At 31.4% G+C, this 22,860-nt stretch overlaps 1 protein-coding gene across 4 annotated transcripts in view; it reads right to left on the bottom strand.

The window, feature by feature from the left end:
* The window catches only part of Cnksr2 (connector enhancer of kinase suppressor of Ras 2), a 262,226-nt gene that overhangs the window by 139,193 nt on the left and 100,173 nt on the right, over positions 1 to 22,860 (bottom strand). For all 4 annotated transcript variants that reach the window (XM_077794034.1, XM_077794033.1, XM_077794032.1 and 1 more), the window contains exons 6-8: positions 12,490 to 12,609; positions 5,522 to 5,581; positions 1,539 to 1,607 (exon numbers count right to left, since the gene is read on the bottom strand). In XM_077794034.1, the coding sequence (XP_077650160.1) occupies positions 1,539 to 1,607; positions 5,522 to 5,581; positions 12,490 to 12,609 (249 nt within the window). The remainder of the gene's footprint in view (positions 1 to 1,538; positions 1,608 to 5,521; positions 5,582 to 12,489; positions 12,610 to 22,860) is intronic.

A 22,860-nucleotide genomic window follows, 5' to 3' on the forward strand; every position in this document is an offset into this window, starting at 1 on the left:
AATTTTTAGTATTTTAGCATATTCCTGTGATGCAAGGATGCATTTCCACATTCTTGTAGTATTTAAAAGTCACTAATCCTTATAGATTTTTATTAGTTCATTTGTAGACTTTTAAAGACTTTCATATTCATTTGATAAACATCAGAATCTTTGCACCACAAAGAGTATCCTTTAAACAATTTTATTTTTCATTAGAGACTACTTTCTATTCTCTTAGAATTAACCAAGTGGAAATTCATGCAGAAATGGTTCAACATAAGTCATATTTGTTATTGTCCTATTGTAGACACAAAGGCTCATCTACTGAAACAGTTGCTTTATCCCACTTGCCCAAATCCTCATCTTATGGTACAAGAAACTTCCATCAGGACAAACACTTTGTACAGTTTCTAGTAATGAGAACAGAAAGTCATCAACACCATCATAGGATAGAAAGGCTTTTTCTATTACCAACCCTTTATTATTCAGTGCCAACCACATAACCATATATTTAATTTTTAAAATTTTGATCAACTTAAACTTTACATAGACAATAAACATACTGAAGAAACATGATGACTATGATTATAAGTGTTTAGTAGCCTTTCTAAAGTATCACTGAGAAAAATCACTCTTTTCATAAAGTTTCTATTATTATGATGTGCAAAAGAAAATTTAGTTAAATCATGTAACATGAAATAATTACTCACTCTGAAGAGTTAGTAAGCTGTAAATAGAATCTTTATTCAAAAAATCCCATACTTTCTTCAGATGAAGATTATTACTTAATAATGTTGGATAATTTTAACTTCACTTTTTTTACACACAACACTTTATTTTGGCAAAGAGGGAAACAAAATGAATCAACTGAGATGTAAAAATTAAGAATATATATTGTTCATTTTCTACATCAAAAATTAATAAAAATCTACCACAAGCACAGAATATTACTCTTATTCAATGGATCTGTGAGGGTCACAGGCCAGTAAAATTTTATAAACTTATTTAGTTAAGTGTAATAGTTTTAAAACTAAAACTATTGTCCCCTTTGGGAAATGAAGAGCCAATTCTGCTATTAAAGATTAAAATTTTTATAAAAATCTACATTTAAAATAAACAAAAACTCATCAGACTTTAATGAACTAATCAAGTAGATAAAATAATGTATGCTGTTACAAAACATACCTACTACAATTCATTAATTTGTAAAAATGAAATTTTTGAAAGTTATACTAGAAAAGGTTGAATTTATATACATTACAACTTTAATTTCTATTTCAAAATTGTTATCCCAGTTCATGTAGTATATATTATTATCCTATATTTGTCATTATAGAAATGCACATCCAAGTTCCATCACCAGTATTTCTTCATTTTCTTTTAAAGATATGCTTTATATTGCATCAAAAAATTAACAAGAATAGTTATTCCGTTTTGTTAAAGACTTGTTCTATTAGTTTATATACAAATAGGCATTTCAATTCATTGGTATTCTTTCAAAGCTTTAGCAAATTTTTAAATCAGTTCCTCCCACTGACTCTTAAGGTAATTATACATACCACAGTCTGATGATTAACTTGAATCACTTCATCGCCAGCATGGATTTTCTTACACCGATCTGCCGGTGACTGAATTTAACATAAAAGAAATGACAAAGAACATGAATTTTATCAGTTATTTCCTTTATCTGCAAACACTACAATAATTTAATCTCCTTAAATTAGATTTTAAAAATTAAACACAGGGCTGGGGATGTAGCTCAGTGGTAGAGTACTTGTCTAGCATGAATGATGCCCTGGGTTCAATCCTTAGCACTATGAAAAAAACTTATCTATAATCTTTAAGGAATTAAACTAAAAAACTATTATTGGTATTTAATATACTGTTTGTATTCTATTTTTAGCCAATGACAGGAAATAGAAATTCAAAATAATATAGGGATATTTATGTTTTAAAAGAATAATGTGCTTCTGAGAGCATTAAGAGAAAAATGATAATTGGTATTAACCTTTACAGACTTTATCCAGGCAACCGTGCTGGAATCTACTGTGCAACTGCTTCAAAAATATATTTCAAAATATTATCTTTTTACTTTGACCTTTTCAATTTAATAAAATGATTCACATTAGCCTCAACAAATGAGTATTTCAAGTACAAGCATATGACCAGCATCAAAGCTTTAAAGTCTGATAACTAAATTGTAAATTTGTTTCAGCATTAATAATACCAATTCAGAATAATCCAGAAAAGCAAATTAAAATATGAATAGCAATTAACTCAAAAATACTTACACTCTTAAGTACCTAGTTACAAGAGGATGCTATTTCTTATGTTTCACTTAGGGTAATACACTGGCCAAACAAAACCACATTAAATGAACTAAAATGCCAACAATTATACAGTATATAGCAATTCCATCACTTTATCTCTTTAGTCCCACATGATATTAAAAACAAGAACAAAGAAAAAGCAATTTTGTAACTTAATGTTGACAAGTTTCAAGAAGAATTTTGGAAACTAAAATAGGATTTAGGACAGAAATTTTGTAATATTGTAGGTGTGGGTAATGAAGTTAAAGTAGTATTTTCTTTTTCCCATAAAGACTACTTATTATTGATTATATGCATGTTTAGTCATTTTAATATGGCACTATACCTTTCTATTTTGAATACACAGAAAAATTTTCATATAAAAATGTTTATCAAATCAACTATAAATATAGTTATATTACTCATTAGTATCTATTGAAAACTAATTGATAGAATCTGCAAAGTAAAATGCTACTTTTGAGACCCTGGAATAGGATTTACTTTGAAAGTAATTTTGAATTACTTTATGTTTGATTCAATTTCAATTTCCAATTATTTCAAAAACAAAGTTTTGAAATAATATTAACTTCAACTCAACAAGTTTTTTAAAATTCACAATAAAATTATTTGCCATAGGCTAAAATTCAAGACAAGATGCCATTCCAAGGAATTTTTCAGTTATTGAAGTGATGACAAACCATACTGTTAAGGGGGTAGATTCATCTATATGAACCCTATTCTAAGAAAATATCATATCTCATAGCACCTTTAGGAGGTCAGCATATTACCTAATCTGATTAGTACTATGTAATGATTCTGAAAAGTCTGTAAATCATTATTATAACTATAGTCGGTTCCTGGGCTATTTGTTTCATGACTGATCTTTTAAAAGGAGGATATGAAAGAAAAATATCAGGCAAATGGCTCTATTCGTGATGTAAAAAAATGATGGTTGGTATATAAAATTAAAAGGTAATCATAAAATTTTTTGCACAGGTCATTGAAAAAAGGAGTAAGTCATATAAATTATGACTTAACACCTAATTAGACTTTAAGTGTTAAAAGGTATCCCAGAGATCATGTTGTCCAAACTCCTCATTTTTTAAAATTTATTGGTTCTTTTAGTTATACATAATAGTAGAATCCATTTTGACACAATTATAAAAGCATGGAATGTATCTTGTTCTAATTCAGTCCCCATATATGAAAATAAAGAAACTAGGGCACAGCAAAGCAAAATATAACTTACCCATTTTTTATGAGCAGCTTTACTAAAACTCAACACAGAACTGCTAATTATAAATAACTGAAGATAATAAAAATAGTAAAATATTTTCAAGAATAACCAAAGGATGAACTATTAATACATGATTCATATTTGAACTACTCCTAGATCAATCTTTCCCTTGATCATTTATTAATTTATCAAATATTGCTGAGTGATTAATGTGATCAAGGCATAGTGCTCAACCTTTTGTTTTTTACAGATCTCAGACAACAGAGAGAACATTCCTACAAATCTTCATGATACATTTCAAAAGCACCATTTCTGTGATTCCTTCTCTGATTTCACTTGATAACATTTACTATTTTTTCCTTTGTTCATCGAAGCAAACTGTACTACCTACTTCTACAGATGAACCTCTACTTGACATCCACTCCTCAGGGAAAGCAAGCTAATTTATTTTAGAAAACCTTCCAATTCTGAGTACCATGCCTAAAATATGGCAGACATAGAGTACAGGCTCATTAAATGAAAAAATGAATAAATGAGTGATCAAATGAATACACAAATAAGAATGATTAAAGGCAAGAGTATAGTTTATAGCATCTGACTGAATTTAAAATTATTAAATAGTTGACAATATGTATTTAATTGATTTTTAATGTTGTTGTTGTTCTTGTTTTGGTACCAGGGATTGAATCCAGGGGTGCTTAACCACTGAGCAACATCCCAGCCCTTTTTAATTTTTTTTTAAATTTATTTTGAGACAGGGTCTCACTGAGTTGCTTAGGGCCTCACTAAGTTGCTGAGGCTGGCTTTGAACTTGTAATCCTCTTGCCTTAGTCTCCTTAGCAACTGGGATTATAGGCATGCACCACTGCACCCAGCTTTTAACTGATATTTTTGATCCCCTCTTACTCCTATATTTAATACCAAATGTAAAGCTGCTACAGCATTCCTACTGCAATGTACTTTGTATGTTTCACCTTTTACAAGAAACCAAGATAAATATGTAGAAATACCTATAAGTGACTGAAGTTAATAGGTGAATTAGATGAAGAAGATGTTGACTTTTAAGAATAAAATGTTGGTCAAATGTTGAAATTAATAATAATTTGAGATTACACAAATTCTACCTCAGTCTTTGTTAAAGAAACACAGCATAAACATGCTGTTATAATTTCTAATAGAAAAAAATAATAAATTTATAATCTGCTTATAGGGAAATCTGGGATAACAAAATGTAGGAATAATGGTTTACTATGTTATTCAATTTTATTATACTAATCATGTTAACACCCAATATGATCACTTCGGATTTCCTTTTCTATAGCATAGCTATAGTTCTCTATAGTAGAGCCTTTCACATGTATTAACTTATTTTATTTTCACAATAATGTTGTGAGGTATGTAGGATTTAGGCCTGAGGATTTCTGACCCACTGCTTATAGTGGTTCTCAAACTTGTGCATGCCTCAGAACCACCTGTTAAAACAGAATCTCTTATGACTAAAGGCTGGTCCCCAGAATTCCTGATTCAGTAGGTCTAGGGTGGGGTCTGGGAATTTGTATTTCTAGCAAGTTCTCAAGGGACGCTGATACTGCTGCTGGTTCAGGAACTTCACTGTGAAAATCACTTAGCTATACCATTCTGCCTCTCCTCTGACTTCAGAGAATTGATTTAACTGATGTTCTTTTTAGGAATTAGCTAATTTTCTTAAAGTAACTAAAGTTTTTACAGATTGAGGTACATTCTTTTAGGTGTTACAATAACTTTTCATGAACCAGAAAATACTTAACAAAGATAACTCTAGTTGTAAATGGAAAATACCGGATTTACTCTAAGTAGCTATTCTAAACTAAATAAAATAAATACAATTCAAATGAAACCAGCACCTATTATCTCTATATATTTTTAGTCATATGTCCCATTTGTTCTGGTCCTCAGAAGCCAATCTCACTCAAGTGAGATATACATACACCAAAATTTGAAATGTTGCAATACTTACATTTTCTGTGGTTCCAGTAATTACATGGAGGCCATCATATGTTGATTTAATATACATACCCTAAGAAAAAGACAGCATCAGAAAAAAAGTGATTGAAATATTTTCAAATATATTATAATTTCATTTTAAAAAAAACCATAATTTAACAATGCTGTTTTTAACCTGGTGAGAAATTACTATCTCAATGTTCTGTTTTCTAAAGTTTATCTAAAAAAAAAAAAACTACACTCAATCAAGTAACTATTTGATAAGTAATTTACCTATGGAACTTATAAAATGCAGTATAGTAATTTAATACTCTGAAGAAAGGATACACCACACTTCCCCCCCAAATCTATAGTATAAACTTTGTGGTAAAATAAAAATTATAATGGGAAATTCAAATACCGGTATGTTATTAGCCTATGATATTTGATATAATTTCACAATAAAAAGTAGGTTTCTACAGAGATACTTCAACTATAAGTAACTGAAGTCAAAAATGTAGCAAAATCTTATGTACTTTGTTCTCCTGATATTTTTAGTATTTTTCCTTTATTTATTTCCTCCTTTATTTGCTTCCTTTATTTCTTATTGATTATATCAAATCATCTCTATATCAGTAATTAAAAGGTAATGTGTGGCAATTCTTTCTCCCGAAGGCAAGATTTCATTTTCCATTTAAATAAAGCCATTTTACAAAATGCTTCATTATAGTTTTAAAATTTTCCAGAAATCCTGAAATTGGGCAAGCTTGAAGAATAAATGAAAACTTCAAATTATGGATGGTGATGAGAATTTAAAGAAAAAAAATCACAATAAAAGATTCATAGTTTAGATATTAAATAATTTAAATATATCAGTAAAACATGATTATGTAAATGGTTTATTTTGTCCTCAAAGGAAGAATCTGTTACTCTTATTCTCTTTTGAGCATAAATTACCTGAATTTTACCTACTTTGATTTTCAAATTATTAATTTCATATATAAAAATCACAAATTTTAATTAACTGCAGATCTGAAACACAAGAGATTTAATAATAACCAACAATACCACTGCAGGAATAGCATACATTTAGCACTTATGTAAATGAAACAACTACTATAATGTTAATTTACCATACTTTTATGTTAATTACATACTTATATACTTAATATAAATGTGTTTTCAGTGAAAATAAGAGATAAAAAGCAGTAAAGTACTGGGTGGGTTTTAACTCTAAAAAGTCATATCAGTAATGCCATATATCTAAAATTTAGTACCCCAAATGGCTGAGCCTATACTTCTAATGTGAAATGAAATGAACTTAATCTTAAAAGATGATCATTTGTCTGTGAACTCTTGTTTCTTAAATGAAAGTTCATCACTTTATATAAAATAAGTAACCTCAGCAAAAATAAAAACAAATTAATTAATGAATTGGCCTGTAGTTTTTGGCTGTAACTATGTGACAATTTTCAACCTTATGTTGTTGACAGTTGTATATGTACTTACTTTTGAAATTAATATTTATCCCATTATTTATTGGAAGTTAAATATGATGATATTATCATATTACTTAGACAAGGAGAAGGTCTCTTCTAACATTTTCCCCTAGTAATTAACAAGATAATATAAAATCAATAAAGAATCTTAAAAAATATTTATAACAGCTAGACACTACATTTTGTTTTGATTTTTTTTTTTTACATATAAGGATTGTAAGAGGATAAAGTAGAAAAAAGACAGTGAAAGAAACATTATATATTGCTTGGACATACAAACAATCATCTATCATTATCTATCACCATCATCACTAATATCTACTTGTTACAATGTACCAGGGACTATTTTAAGTGTCTTACATTTATTTCATAAAAGCCTATGTAGTGAACCTATCATTAACCCTGTTTTAGAGATAAGGACACTAAATCACAGGGAATTTGGAGAGTCTGCCAGATAAAGAAGTCTCATCCCACAGCCCATATTCTCAACAATTAGTCTCATGATTTGTGGAGTTATTAACATATTAACAGTTAAGAGAGTTAATTTATTTTTCTTTTTAGATCACAATAGTTGGCAGTTGTATTGATGAATGGTCAATAAATATATGAAAAAATGTTCCACCTTTCTAGCAATTAGAGAAACACAAATTAAACTATACTGAGATTTCATCTCACTCCAGTCAGAATGGCAATTATTAATAATTCAAGTAACAATGAATGTTGGCGAGGATGTGGGGAAAAGGATTCACTCATACATTGTTGGTGGGACTGCAAATTGATGCAAACACTATAGAAAGCAATATGTAACTGCTTTTAATATAGTCAAAACTGAATTCCTTATTCTTTTTTCTCCTTCTGGTAGTACTAGTTAGAAAAATGTCCAAAGTCAGGCATGAAAAGGAAGAAAAGAAATAAATTGTTTGGATGAGTTCCAAACTAATCTTCTGAATAACAAAGAGTCTACAGAAATACATGTGATTACTTGTTCACCTCTTAGAAATGACCAATCAGCAGGAGGACATGTAAAGCAAATGTTTTTTTTTTTCTTTTTTTTTTTCTGGAATGGAGACTAAAAATGGTGTTCCATTCAATCAAAACCTTCACACCTCTTTTTTTTTTTTCTGTTCAATTAATTCTGGATCAGACTTTAAACACCTCCCTCTGTCTTGATCAGCTCACCAAAATGACATTTGCTTCATTCTTTTTCCAAATGGCCAAAGCAACCACACAGTCAAGTCAGTTAAATTCAAGCACCTACATAGAAAAAGAACTCTCTAGGCTCAGAAGCTTCCCTAAGAATGGCCCCAGCCCCTTCCTCACTATTCAACTCATCTCTTGGCTCTGATCTAGGTTTGATACACTCAAAATCTCATTTTCTTTCCTTTAATTTTCTATTAATTATTGTTTAAAAGCAAGTTCCACGTTTTAATCATGACTAAACACATTTCCAACCATTCTTTATAATGCTTCAGAACTCTCAAATCTAAGAAATCCTATAAGATTTGACTAATTTGTTAGGAAGCTGATGAACAATCTATCCAGTTTATCAGAGGAAGAACAAAGCAGTTACCTTTTGCCCATGAGAGATGTTCTATTTTAAAGTTAGAAGAAGACCTACAGATCTTTCTAATTAATTTTATTAAAGCTTGGTGTTTTCCCACATCTTTCTATTTTTTCCCATCTTTTACCATTTAGACATTTCCTATGGTTAAGCATGTGCTAAATGTTATGAAAATTCGCAAACCTATTTATTTCAAATGGGATTTACTAAGTTCAAATATGATTGAATTTTAAAATGATACCTTGAATAAGCTATGTAAAATCTCTATTTAGTCTTTTAAAGTTTGATATCAATCAGAAGATATAAGTCCATACTTAACTCTTTTAATTAGTAGTCAACATTTTAGGGTTTTCTTTTCTCCCTTTGAAATATTAACTCAGTAATATGCTGTCATTGCCCTTTAAAAATGAATTTACTTAAGTTTTTCCAGTTTTGAAGTCATCCTCCTAAGTTTCTCACACCTCCCTCTAGCAATTCCAAATTTGAAAATGAGATAATGGGAAAAATTTTGCTCAGATGTACTTTATTTAGATTTACCTGTCTCTATTGTTTATTACTATTTTTTTAGATTTTTAAATTTTTTTTTAGTTATAAATACCTTTATTTTATTTATTTTTATGTGGTGCTGAGGATGGAACCAAGGGCCTTGCACATGTTGGCGAGCACTCTACCACTGAGCCACAACCCTAGTTATAAATAGTAATAACCCTGTTTATTACTATTTAATATAAAGCAACTGGTGAGGATCTGCAATTCTTTATTCTCATTTGTAAAAGGAAAAATAATTACCTACTATATAGGTTTGTAAGGAAGATACCTGGCAAAAAAACACATACTTTAAAATTTTCTTTTTTCTTCCAGTTCTTTCCCAGATGATTTAATTCAATTTCTTAATATTTTAAATCCATTACTATTTCAAAGAGCTGATACACTTCTTTTAAATAAAAAAGAAAGACAAAAACCTAAAAGACTTGTCCAGGGCTATACCTTCATTTAAAAAACAATCAAGGTTTCATAAAGTCCATCAATTAGCATTGTGTTAACACTTCACATTGCTATTTCTCATCATGATTTCAATGGAAATTAGAGGACAAAATAAGGTACTTTTCTCTAACACTTCTGTATTTAGAACCATATACTCATAGAGTTATAAGGAGCTTTAAATATGGTCTACTCCTGCCCTCCCCCCATATTCTACTCATGACAAGATCAAGCCTAAGGAAATTAAATTTATTATCCCACTCCCCCAAGATAACGCTCACATTTCATGTAAATGATTTTTGTCAAGGTGTCTTGATTTCTAGTCCAATATAATATAGTATTAGTTAATAATTTTCCATTCTACAAATCATACTTAGAGAGCTTCCTTTCCTCCTTAACCTGAAAGAGAAGATGTAGAAAGGAAAATATTTGATACGGAAGGCTTTTAAAAAAATAAAACTGGGCTTTGTAAAAGTTAAATAAATGAATACAGTAGTCACCCCTTATCCATGAGGGATATGTAGCAAGACACATAGGGAATGCCTAAAAGCATGGATAGTATCCAACCCTATAGATATTATATTTTTTCGTATATAAACATACCTATATATTTTTTCCTATATAAACATATGATATAGCTTAATTTATAAATTAGGCAAATAAGAGATTAAAAAATACCTAATGATAAAAGAGAACAATTAAAACAATATATAGTAATAAAAGTGATATGAATGTGATCTTTATTTTTTCTCAAAATATCTTGTATCTTCAACTTTTCACTTAAAGGAAGCACTTCATGTCTTCTTTTAGGCATATCTACATATCGAGTATCACTATTCTTGTGCTTTGGGGCCATTATTAAATAAAATAGGGCTACTTGAACCCAAGCACTGTGATAACATGACTGTCAGTCTGTTAACCAAGATGGCCACTAAGTGACTAATGGGTGGGCAGCATATACAACACAGATACACTGGACAAAGGGATGATCCATGTCTTGGGTAGAGCAGTATGATATTTCATCACACTACTCAGGATGGTGAGAAGCTTAAAACTTACCAATTATTTATTTTCGGAATTTTCCATCTATTATTTTCTAACTGTGGCTGACCAGAAGTACTAAAACCATACAAAGTACAATCATAGACTATACTTATAAGAATTTAAAATCATAAAGATTACTTCAAATAAATATTAGAAATAAATTCTTAAAACTAATCCAAGTGTTCTAATTTAGAAGTTATAATGATAACACATAAACATATAGCTATATCTGATATGGTGATTTTCATCTTCCCAAGAAAATAGCCATAAAAGCTACAAAAGCACCAGGAACTATGGATACCCAGAAGTAATCTACCAAATATCCCAATTTTAAGGATTAAAAAGTCACTATATGGACTAGAAAAATGGCCTCAAATCAAAAAGTCATTGGTGGTCAATGAAGGCTTTGCCTTCTGAAACAGTTGCATGTGTATATGTGAACAAGAAAGGACGTAAGAGCTAAACCTGCTTAGAGATCTTTAAGAAGATGCTATCTGAATTAAATTATGAGTACTAGTTTCTAAGATTTCTATTTTACAAAATATCAATGATTGGCAAATTGATTCAACAGGGAGAAAGTAGAAACAATGTAGCATGATACTAATGTTTAAGAGTTGTGTAGTGGGCTGGGGATGTGGCTCAAGTGGTAGCACGCTCGCCTGGCATGTGTGCAGCACCCGGTTTGATCCTCAGCACCACATACAAATAAAGATGTTGTGTCTGCCGAAAACTAAAAAATAAATATTAAAAATATTCTCTCTCTCTCTCTCTCTCTCTCTCTAAAAAAAAAAAAGAGTTGTGTAGTAGGTAAATGTTTTACAGTCATTTTCCTGGATTTGCCTTCCTTTGCACTATTGATTTTACATGCTTTCTTTATACAGCTTTATTTTTAAAATCTTTTCCTTGGGTTCAATTTAGAATTAAAACATTTTTCAATCAGGTGAACAAAAGAGAAGATGATTATCTTCATTTCATACCAAAATTATATCAATACATCTTACAGATATTAGCCTAATGTTAGCAATATCCACTTATATATTCACCCTTTTAAGAATGGATGTGAATTATAATATTAGTTTGGTTTAGCGAACAACCCCATGGAAAGAAAGATCTATTTAAGCCAGGACAAAACAGCAAAGGCTGATGGTGCCTGCCTGTAATCCCACCAACTTGGGGGGCTGAAGAGGGAGGGTTGCAAGTTCCAGGCCAGCCTCAGCAACTTGGCAAGACCCTGAGCAAGTTAGCTAGACTCTGTCTCAAAATATAATTAAACAAAAATTAATAAAATATACAAATAAATAAATAAATAAATAAATAAATAAATAAATAAAACAGATGGTCTGGTTAGTATCCAGGTTCAATTCCCAGTAACAAATAGACAAACAAAAACCAAACCAAACCAAAACAATAAAAACAAAAACTAGAACAAATCAAAGTAAAACAAAAACCTTTCTTGTATAAGCAGGTAACACTTTGGTATTTATTATAAAACTCTTAAATTTCCCTTTAGGTTAAGAAACGTTAAGGGGCTAGGGTTGTGTCTTAGCGGTAGAGCACTGGTGAGGCCCTGGGTTTGATCCTTAGCACCACATAAAAATAAATAAATTAATTAATGATATTGTATCCAACTACAACTAAAAAATAAATATTAAAGAAATGTTAATTTGAATGCAATCAAAACTACATGATCAACAAATTAAATGAGATAATTCAGAAATCACCATTTTCATTTCTTCTTAATTTTTATTCATAATACTTCTTATCATGACAAATTCCTACTCATTAAGTCCTTCAAGTAAAAAATACCAAAATGTTCAATATCTGTTAAAATTCATAGATTCACAAAGTTGGAGGTTGTTTTATCCATATCATCAGTTGTTTGTTGATGATGGCTTTGATAAACATGTTATCTCTTACCAGCCCTTCACTTGGTTTGATGTTTGCCAGCTGAATCACTTCCAGGTGAGCAGACTGTGAAACTAGAGGATCAGATGATAGGGAGATGATGTGGTCACAGACTCCAGAAAGAGTTTTACACTGGAAGCAAAAAGAAAAATAGTTATGGTAAACTTATTACTAAGTAAAATCAGCTTTTGTTAATTTATTTCTATTCAGTATTTGGGATTGAACCCAGGAGTTTTCTACCATTGAGCTTCATTCTCATCCTAACTCTCTTTTTTGAGACAAGGTCTTGCTAAATTGCCCAAGCTGGTCTCAAACTTATAACCCTCATTCCTCAGCCTCTTGAGTAGCTGGATTACAGATGCTATGCCACCTTGCCTGGCTGTTACAACTTTCTTAATGAGGAAAATAAACCAAACAGTAAGTGTTTGACTGGCATTTTATCCTACTAAAAGCTGCATAAAAAAGGTATTCAGGTGAAAAATGCACATAATACAACAAATTTAAATCATGGATATAAGAACTATATGCCAGAATATTCATGAAAGTTATGGCTATGTATTATTTTTATTACTCAAGTCATCACATCTAAAATGATTGTTTCTAAACAATCTTAAATAATTTGAGAACTTCCTGATAACAGCTATAAAATTGAATTCAATTAAATAATATAAAAATCCTGCTGTCTTTTACTTCATGTTTAGAAAAGCTTAAAAACAGTTTGATCAAGGTACTGGAAAGATGAATGTCCTAAATCTGCTTGGTGAACTCTTCTTACCCATTTTAAGTTTCCTACCTTGTCCAGGCAAAGTCTGGCACAACCTCAATCTGCTTTCTCAGCATTCTATGAACAGTCTGACAAATGTATGATATCTTATTCTGAACTCCCCTTATTCTGAGGCAGGGATCATAGGTCTGGCAGGGACTTGTCTCTGACTATCTATCTATTAGTTGGATGAACAGAAGAGCAAGTGAACTTTAACAATTAGTAGAGTGGCTTACTGAGAAGAGAAAGCTAGTGCTTAAGTCAGGATAAATCCATTCATGCTGATATAAAATAACAGACTTAAAACATTATAATATGTTATATATGGTATGCTTAAGTCTTAGACATGGTACAATCATGAAAAAGGGAAATATGAGTATGAAGCTTGAGATATATTTCACTAAAATATGCTAGTATGCTTCACATACTCTTTTTGTACTTACATAGGTCTGGTTTCCATCATTTGAGGATTTTCCCTTACCACAGAAGGAGTTACCATTTTGTAGGCATCGAGGCATCTTCTAATAATCTCCAATATGTTATGTTTGTATTGTGACCACTGAATTGGTCTACTTTGAAGGAGATAGTTCCCTCTGCCTGGTTAGGATAATAAAACCTCTATTTATTACATTCTGTCCTTGGTCCAGGCCTCTATCCATGCTGGGCTCAGTTTCCTTACACTACAGAAAATGTCAGGCTAAATTTCTCTCTGTAATGGTACTTAGGCTTTTTGCATCTGCTTCTTAAGGCTGCACTTCAACTGTGGCTATCAGCTCCTAAAGAGTAACTGCATGATACCAATACCCATGGAAAGAATATGGACTTGATATGAAAATGTGGGCGAACACCATACTGAAAATGACTTACTATGGGCATGTAAGCAAGTTATTTTATATCTTTGAGGCTGTTTTCCTTATGTAGAAAATTAAATGAGGAGATAAAGATTACCTTATATGGCTTGTAAGCTAAAACATGATAATATATTTTAAAAAGAGCCCATAGGACTCCTATTCAAAGATGACATTAAATAAATGCTTATTTTCTCCATGTTGTTTTCACTACTCTCAAAGGACTTAATCATTATTTTTTAGATGAATTAACCTATTATTCTTAATCCCATGACCTTGTTGACCATCTTATAATAACTAGTAACCACACTGGTAAGTCTAGCTGCATAGCCATGATGGAGAATTCACATCTGATTACTCACTCTGGTGTTCAGGTCTCAGTGCTCTCAGATATAACAAACATATTTTTCCTTGAAGAGCTTCTACACAAAATGCTAAGAGGAAATTGATCCCTCAATAGGAGACTTTACAGGGACCAGTTTAGTGGAAGAGGGATCTGTGTAGTCACACAAGGCCTTACAGTTGATTTTATATTTTATTATTGATGTCTTGGAATTATTGATTTATTTTGAACAAGCTGCTAGGTATTTTCATTTTTTCCACTCACAAATTATATAGTCCATCCTGGGATTGTGTGTGGTGTGTGTGTGTGCATGCGCGCACATATATCCTGGAGATTAGTGCTCTATCTGAGGTGCCTGTGGTAATGATTTTCTCCCATTTTGTAGGTTCTCTCTTCACATTACTGTTTGTTTCCTTTGCTGAGAATCTTTTTAGTTTGAATGCATCCCATTCATTGTGGTTTTTTTTTGCAAGTTCCTCTTGAAAATATTCATCAGTAGCCAGGGGGAAAAGGACAGAATGGCAGCATGGCAGCAATTACACAAAAACTGGCTACAGTTCAAATTGTATATTTGACAGGGGAACATAGTAACCTTGGCAGATTTAAATATTTTAACTCTTCCTTTCTTTTTCTATGTGGTTACATTTTCATTCTTATTTTCTTTTTATCTCAAAGGGGGAGAAAGCACTGCTAACTTTGGAGTGTTTCTATACAGGATATGTGGATTGTATATGAATCTGAAGATTATAATAAAAATAATATTTTGTGGTTTCTACAAATTGAAGCATATTTCAAAAGAATCCAGTGTGTAAATAATTAGGAAGGCAATGGGTATACTTAAATGGCTCAATATGTGTACATTATAATATTCAGTCCCTCATATAACACTCTGGTAGTGAGTAATAGTAGTTCCTAAATAGGAGAGCTCCTATTCAGGAACTGGTAAGTTTAGAAGTGGGATGGAAGGAGACTGTAGACATTTTTGGAGAAAGAAAATACCAATTAAATCCACATACTGAGTTGCAAAGCATTTGCTAAGATTTTTATTAAGTAATTTCTGGTTTGTTGAATGCCTGATATGTGATAGATGCTGCTGAGAATATAAAATATGAGTAAAAAATTGACTTTATCAGGAAAAGTTATGAGTATTTAATAAATATCTTGAAAACTTGATAGAAAAGAAAATCCACTAGAACCTTGCTGTCTGTTATAGAGATAATGTACTAGGACCTTTATATTGTTGTGCTTGGCATTAGACTAAATAAGCCAATCAGAAGGGGTATAAAATGGCCTTGCTCTATATGCTAATTTTATACCCTGAACTGCATCATATACCAAGCCACTGCAGGAAACCCCACTAGAACTACAGCAGAGTTCCAGGAAGTTATTTAACATATTCTTATAAAAACTGAATTTGTTCAATTTCATATGAGATAGTCTGCTGTTATTTTAAAACACAATGTTATCTATCACTACCTAAGACTGTATTCTCGAAAAGAAAATAATAATATACCAAGAAATATATATATATTTTCTTTTATTTAACATCATTATTAGATATAATTTATAGAGTACCTATCATGTTGGCAAATGCTAAATACTTCATATTCATTGACTCATTTATCCTTATAGTGGTTCCTGAAGTTGATGTTATAACCAGTTTAACAGATGAAAGAGCAAGGCTAAATCATTAGACCAAGGTTACTGATTGGCAGATGCACTGGAATTCTTAAAATGCTTGCTCGATTTTGACTCTTGTATCTCAACTTCTGTTTTTGATACATTTTATTTTGTACTGTTTAAAATCAATGTCTGCTTTAGATGGGTGTTATACAACACATTTAAATTACTGAGTATAATGAAATGTAAGTTAAACCTGCAAGTTATCTTTTAATTTACACTGTAATAATTCTACCCAAGATTACGACAAAAGACTGGTAACTGAATAACAATTAACACACAGGGCTAAATATGCCTTACGAAACTCTAAAAACAGAAAAGTGACATATCTGGACTTAATAGTATTGTGTGATTTTTTTCTCCTGGGCAGTTTATATATTAATTTCAAGTCTGAATTAATACATTTAATCATATTTGGGGAAATTATTTTTTTTGTGTGTATGTGTATATGAGTGTGTGTGTGTGTGTGTGTGTGTGTGTGTGTGTGTATGAATATGGCTGGTTTTCCTGAATCTAAAAATTCTAAAAGAAAAAGATCTGAAAAGAGCAAGATTAGTTAAAATAATTGTTTTAAAACAGCTGTAAAGCAATATTTTAGTTACTGTAGAGATTTAAAAAACAATTCTACATTATTAACTTTCTGTCATTATATCTGAATAGCTTTCTTTCATTATCTCAAAACTGAGATATTTGGATTAATACATGAAATTTTAGCTATTCCTATTTAAAAGGAAATGCAGAAAGTGTTCTAAGTGCAAATAATAGTGAAAAACTAGAGAAAGCAAAGAAGTCTTGTGTGACTTTTGGAGCATACTCAGGCATTATTGAGCTACTTAAATTATTATTTTTGTTTTTATCTAATTAAATGGAGGACTGGTCAGTTAATCTTCAGAGTGTATTAGAAAAAATATTGGAAATGTTTTTAAAAAATCAGAAAACAATTTGACACAAGAAAGAACTTCAGGCTCATAGAGTTATCAAAAGAGTTCACAGAAAGAAATTTCTACTTTTCAGTTATACTCATATATATAAGAGTATAAAATATAAAACCAAGGTAAATTAGGGAAACAACAGATGAATATATATTTCAAGATGGCCACAGTGATGTGAAAACTACAATTTAAATGCAGTTTGTATAACTCATGTTTATTATCTATGGCATGGAAAATAGTAACAAAAGTTTTATTTTGACAAACAGTGTGTACATGTTAAATAGCTATTGATATAAATAATACTGCAATTAAAGTAGTTTATAAAACAGAACATGTTTTTATCTTATTGTTTGGTTTGGATATCAGTATAATTTGGAATAAATACTTCAACTCTGTGCCAAATTATGATGAAATCTGCATTGTATTTGAAGAACAAGGGGTGCACTGGTTTTATAAAATATTAAATATTAATTCTAACTTTAAATAGTGAGACCTCTAAATGATAGTAAGCCTCATTTAGAAATATAATATACTAAATTGCTAAACTTGACAGAGTATGTGCTGCCCCAGAAATAGTGAGCTGCCATGTTGTAAGAAGTCCTATGGAGTGCTCCATGTAGGGCTCACCTGAGGTCAGGCCAACCCAGGATAATCTCCCTTTTGTTTATATTAAAGACAAATGATAAGGGACTTTAAATACATCTGCAAAATCCCTTCACCTTTGCCACAGAACAAAATCTAATCTTGGGAGTAAAATTTATCATATTAATTGGTCTCAATTACACTGAAGAATTGGCAATTGTACATCAGAGGCAGGAATCTTGGGGGGCCACATTAGAATCCTGTCTATAGATGCCAATGGAAAAAATCATCAAAAGAAAAGAAAGTCATTAAAATTATATGTTTGTACTTATAATCTTAGAATTAGATTTCAATACCCTGGAGAGGCAGTGATAGTGAAATGATACCACTTACTAACTGCATTATCTTGGGCAAGTTACTTAACCTCGTCATGTGTCTGAGTTTTTTTTTTATCCATACAACTGAGATGAAAATTGTACCTATCACACTGTACTGTGATGAGGACTAAATAAAATAATGTTTATTATAGTCTAAAAATTCTTCTAAGCCATTTATATTATGTAGACTAATTTAATCCTCACAATCTCCCCAAGGAGATACTGCTATTATCTCCATAGAACAGATGTAGAAATGCAGGCATAAAGTTATTCAAAACCCATCCAAGATCACACAACCTTTAGATGACAGAACCAAGGTACAAATAGACAGCTCTGCTTCAGTTCCTGCTTCGTTAACCACTGTGCCTGGATCACTGCCTGACATGTTCCTATCAGATGTTTTAATACTTAGAGAGCTAAACTTTGAAGTAATATTATAGCCTGAAAATTTTACTTTAAAATAGTAATCACCTAAGAATGAAGAGGTCAGTGCCAAAACAGTGAGAGAATATCAGTCCCAAATTGTGTTTCTTTTTGAGAAAGAAGTGGCATGACACTTTCAATTTCTGTTCAACTATGTCCCTGACACAACCTGATCTGAACTAAAAGTTGGAACAAGCGCCTCCATCAGTACTTTCATTTCTAACAGAGAAAGGAGTAAGCTGGAAACCAGAACTGGTTCTGGAAAAATCTCTCTTTGTTTCAGGAAACAGAGACAGGAAGGCTTGTGGTGGGTTACCAAGCAGATGGATGATCACTCATTAAAGGGCATGCTACTTTCCAGGCTCAAGAATATTCCTAACACAAAGAAATGATAAATGTTTCATTATGAATAAGCTAATTAGTCTGATTCATAATTATATATTGTATACATGTATCAAAATATCACAGTGTACCCCATAAATATGTATAATTATTATGTGTCAATTAAAATTTTATAATAACAATTTAAAAAAGAATAACAGTTGCTATCAGTGGCTCAACTAAGATGCAGGTTTTTAGGAATTTGATTTCATTTTGTTTTGGAAATTATAGTCAAAGAGTGAAGAAATTCATTACAATTGGTTTAGCTTCTGGAAAATTCAGATTTTTACACAACACACACACACACACACACACACACACACACACTTTATACAGGCAAATAGTAACCAGACAGCAGAGACCCAGGAACAATGTCTTCACTTACAGTTAGGAAATGTGAAGGTGTCATATGTGCTTTTATGGATGTAAGAGCTAACTGTACTGTGCCTGTTATGAATTTATCAGCTTTCAGCTACAAATTCACCTTTTAGTGCTTGGCTGGTGATAATGGTCTGGATTCTTTAAGCGTTTCTTTCTTTATAAGGGCACAATGCTATATTTTTGTCAGTAGAGGGCATCGGAGGGACACTGCAGGAGGAAGGAGGTTTCTTTTCAGGTTCCCATGGGGTTTGGTTTATTATTATTATTATTTGTTGTGCTCCTGCTTAGGGTTCATCGGTGGTGTAAATGTGTTAAGACATCAGGTGATGTTCTGCCTCAGCTGCATTCCCAGACCATGCAATCTCTCAATAATCTTTCAGTCTCAGCCTGGGCTCAGTGATCACTATCAAAGATTATCTTAACATGTTCTCTTATTGGTGTATCATCCCAGCTCTTGCTATGAGCCCTCCTATTGGCACCATTTGCCTGCATTCTGCAAGGTTATTTCCCACTTAATTGACTGCTAGACCAGCATCAACCCAAGCAAACTAATAAAGCTAGGATCACACCTTCTCAGCCTTGGTGAGGATATTCTGCCTTTAAGATGTCCTTCTGCCTTTAAGATGTCATCTTCTTCATAGGCACTCTCCACCACAGTTTAATAATTATTTATGTCAAACTTCCCTTGTTTAAGTTACTGTAGAGTTTCTGTTTCCATACTGTTTGAATTACTTTGACAAAAATCTTTACGTTTACAGTAATTTGGCCATACTTTTAAAAATCCACAGTGTCCTTCATCACATTATGTGGCCATACTTCTGTCTTGTGATTTTGTGAGTTTATTACCAAAGAATTATGGGATTTAGACCTTAGTTCTCCAATACACCAATTTAATCAGAGAGGCTCATTTAGTTTGTTCATAACTAGTAAATGTCAAATGGAGTCAAGACACAAAATCTTTTTACTTTGACTGCCCTTTTTACTCTATAACACTTTACTCCTCAGCAAAAACAAATGCTCTTTGAGAACAATGATTGTATCCTCAGAGTCAGTATGGAAATAAAAATATTTTGCAATGAATAGTGTGCTCATCAAATGCAATGTTAGCAAGAATACTCATTAACTACACTGCCCTACATACTGTCTATTTAAATCATAATAAGAAAGACGAAAATCAGATTATTTTAATTCTTCAAATAGAACATGTTCTATTTAGCATACACCAGTTCGTTTTTGGTGCAGGAAAGACAAACATTTTCTACCTCCATCATATTATATTTGGATTTATCTTTTCTTGCATGGACATTGGTTATGAAGAAGTTAATTTACAGTTAAAGTAACTTACAATGTAATTAACCGCAGAAGAATAAAATCTGAAGATAATCTAATATACCACTTAAGAAACCAATGCCTGTTTCAATAATAGTGTTAGCATATCTCTTTAGTTTGACCACAAAAACAGTACTGAGGGCTAAAATAGAAGGATTAGATTAACAGTGAAAAAACAAAGCAATATCTTGATGCTTTCTATCTATAAAACTCAATATTAGAATTCATGTTTTAATAAGAATGATTAGAACTTGTATGTTCAAATGCTGTGGTTACTACCAAAATGTCAACCATACAAAAAATGTAGTTTGCCTTTGGACCAAGACCACAGCTTTAAGAGAACAGTCTGGGCTATAATTGGTAAAAGCTGCCTTTTTCACAGCATCAGAGACCTTCTGAAGACCCATATAAAAAATGTTATGGGTTTTAAAGTCATTAGAGTGTCATTGGTTTCAAGAAATCTCTAAAGATTAAATATTAATACGATCACTTTTATTTCATTATGGAGTTTGCTGGTACCCTAGTACTTAAATACATCCTTCAAGGTTTTAGATGATTAGAAGAGGAAAGCTATGCTTATATAAATGATATTATACAGATATCAGAGCAAAGACTAAAATGTACTCTTTGCTTTCTTCTTCAGATCTCAGTGCAGATGGAGTTTAGGAGTAAAGGATTAATAAATTTAAAGAAAGTAAATTTTAAAAAAGAAAGTAAATTTTATAAAGCATGTTTATGAAATAAAACAAATACTTAGAATTCTAAAATAAACCTAATTTATTATCAAACCTAAATAAGTGGAGAAAAATAGCTTCGAAAGAAAAGAAAGGGGAGAGAAAGAGAAAGAATCCTCAAACTAGAGCACTATACAACTAAAAGATCATCTTAACACTAATATAATAAAATGGGCATTCAGTGTATTTATCTCATTAACTTTGAAAATATGATAGGGTAAAATAGCACAAAGCAAGTGCCACATATAAGATCATGCTACTGGTTAAAGTAAAAGGTGTACTCACATTTACAACAGCCTGATTTAAACAGTGTGACTTTAATGATTACCTCCGAACCTGGGAGTGCCATGAGTTTATCAAAGCTGACAAGTGCTCCAGGCTTACCAATGAGAGCAGCAGGACTGTGATGAGCAGATTAAGTCTGCTCAAAACCCAAGGTCTGAAATGGCTTCTTGGGAATGCTTATCTCTTCAAATGCAAAGGCTTTAGTGAAAGGTAGGAGTGAAGAGAAAGTGGAGTATGGAATTGAAGACAATTCCAGATTATCTGTCACTGATTTGCTATACAAAACAAGGATCTCTGCAGAGCAAAATAGATGGTTTCCAACATGCCAGGGAATGTGTAATTCAATACAAAGTCTAACTGAGGGAAATATCACATCAACAGAGGTTAAGTCTGATACATTTTATCTTTAGTCACTCATCACTCAGATAACTAGTACACTAATAATCTATATTTCTTTCTGTCCTTTATGGTTGTACTCTCTTGTCTGTTCCATTATATTTAATAGCAATTTCCAAGGAAACCCAAGCTGTTAAGGCTTCTTTTATTCATTCTTATATTTTGTATTAACAAACATCCCTTCTGAACAATATAACCAACTTCCCTTCCACCAGGCCTTTTGTCTTCACTGCCCCTATTTTCTAATTTTAAACAAAACAACTCTCTCCAATTTTAGAGATGAGAACAGCAAATACAAAAATCTAGTCTAAACATTGTCCTAGTCACATTTGACTATTTTACTATGTGTAATATAAAATTCTTCCTTAAAAATCATCAGAATTATAAATACACTTGAATGAATATGTACTTTTCTGGGTTTTTTTTCATTATAAAAGCAAGGCAAACTGAAAAATATTGGAAAGATACTTGAAACTAAAAAATAAAAGATCAGCTCATGTTACTAAGCAAGTAAAATAATACTAATATTACAGAATATTCCCTTTTCCAATTTTCAACAGGATGATTCACTGTGTTTATAATGCTTTAATTAACATTAATATTTAGAATTTTCCTTTAATATTGGCATATGGATATTTTAGGTATATCCAAAAATATAATTTACTCATAAATTATATATTCACAATTTCAGACAGTACTGTGAATAGCAAATGTTATACCCTATGAATGTACCATAGTTTACTGAAGCATCACCTCTATTATTTCCTATCTTTAATTATTAGATAAAGTGTTTCTATAAACACTTTCTATAGAAAATGTTATTGTGTCCCAATGTTTATTTTAGATTAGGTTCCCAAGATAGTACAGCAATATGGACTCTGGAGACAGACTGCCAGAGATTGAAATCTGATATTAAATCCTTCCTAATT

This window comes from Urocitellus parryii, chromosome X (genome assembly GCF_045843805.1).
Source record: "Urocitellus parryii isolate mUroPar1 chromosome X, mUroPar1.hap1, whole genome shotgun sequence".
In the NCBI taxonomy this organism is placed as follows: domain Eukaryota; kingdom Metazoa; phylum Chordata; class Mammalia; order Rodentia; family Sciuridae; genus Urocitellus; species Urocitellus parryii.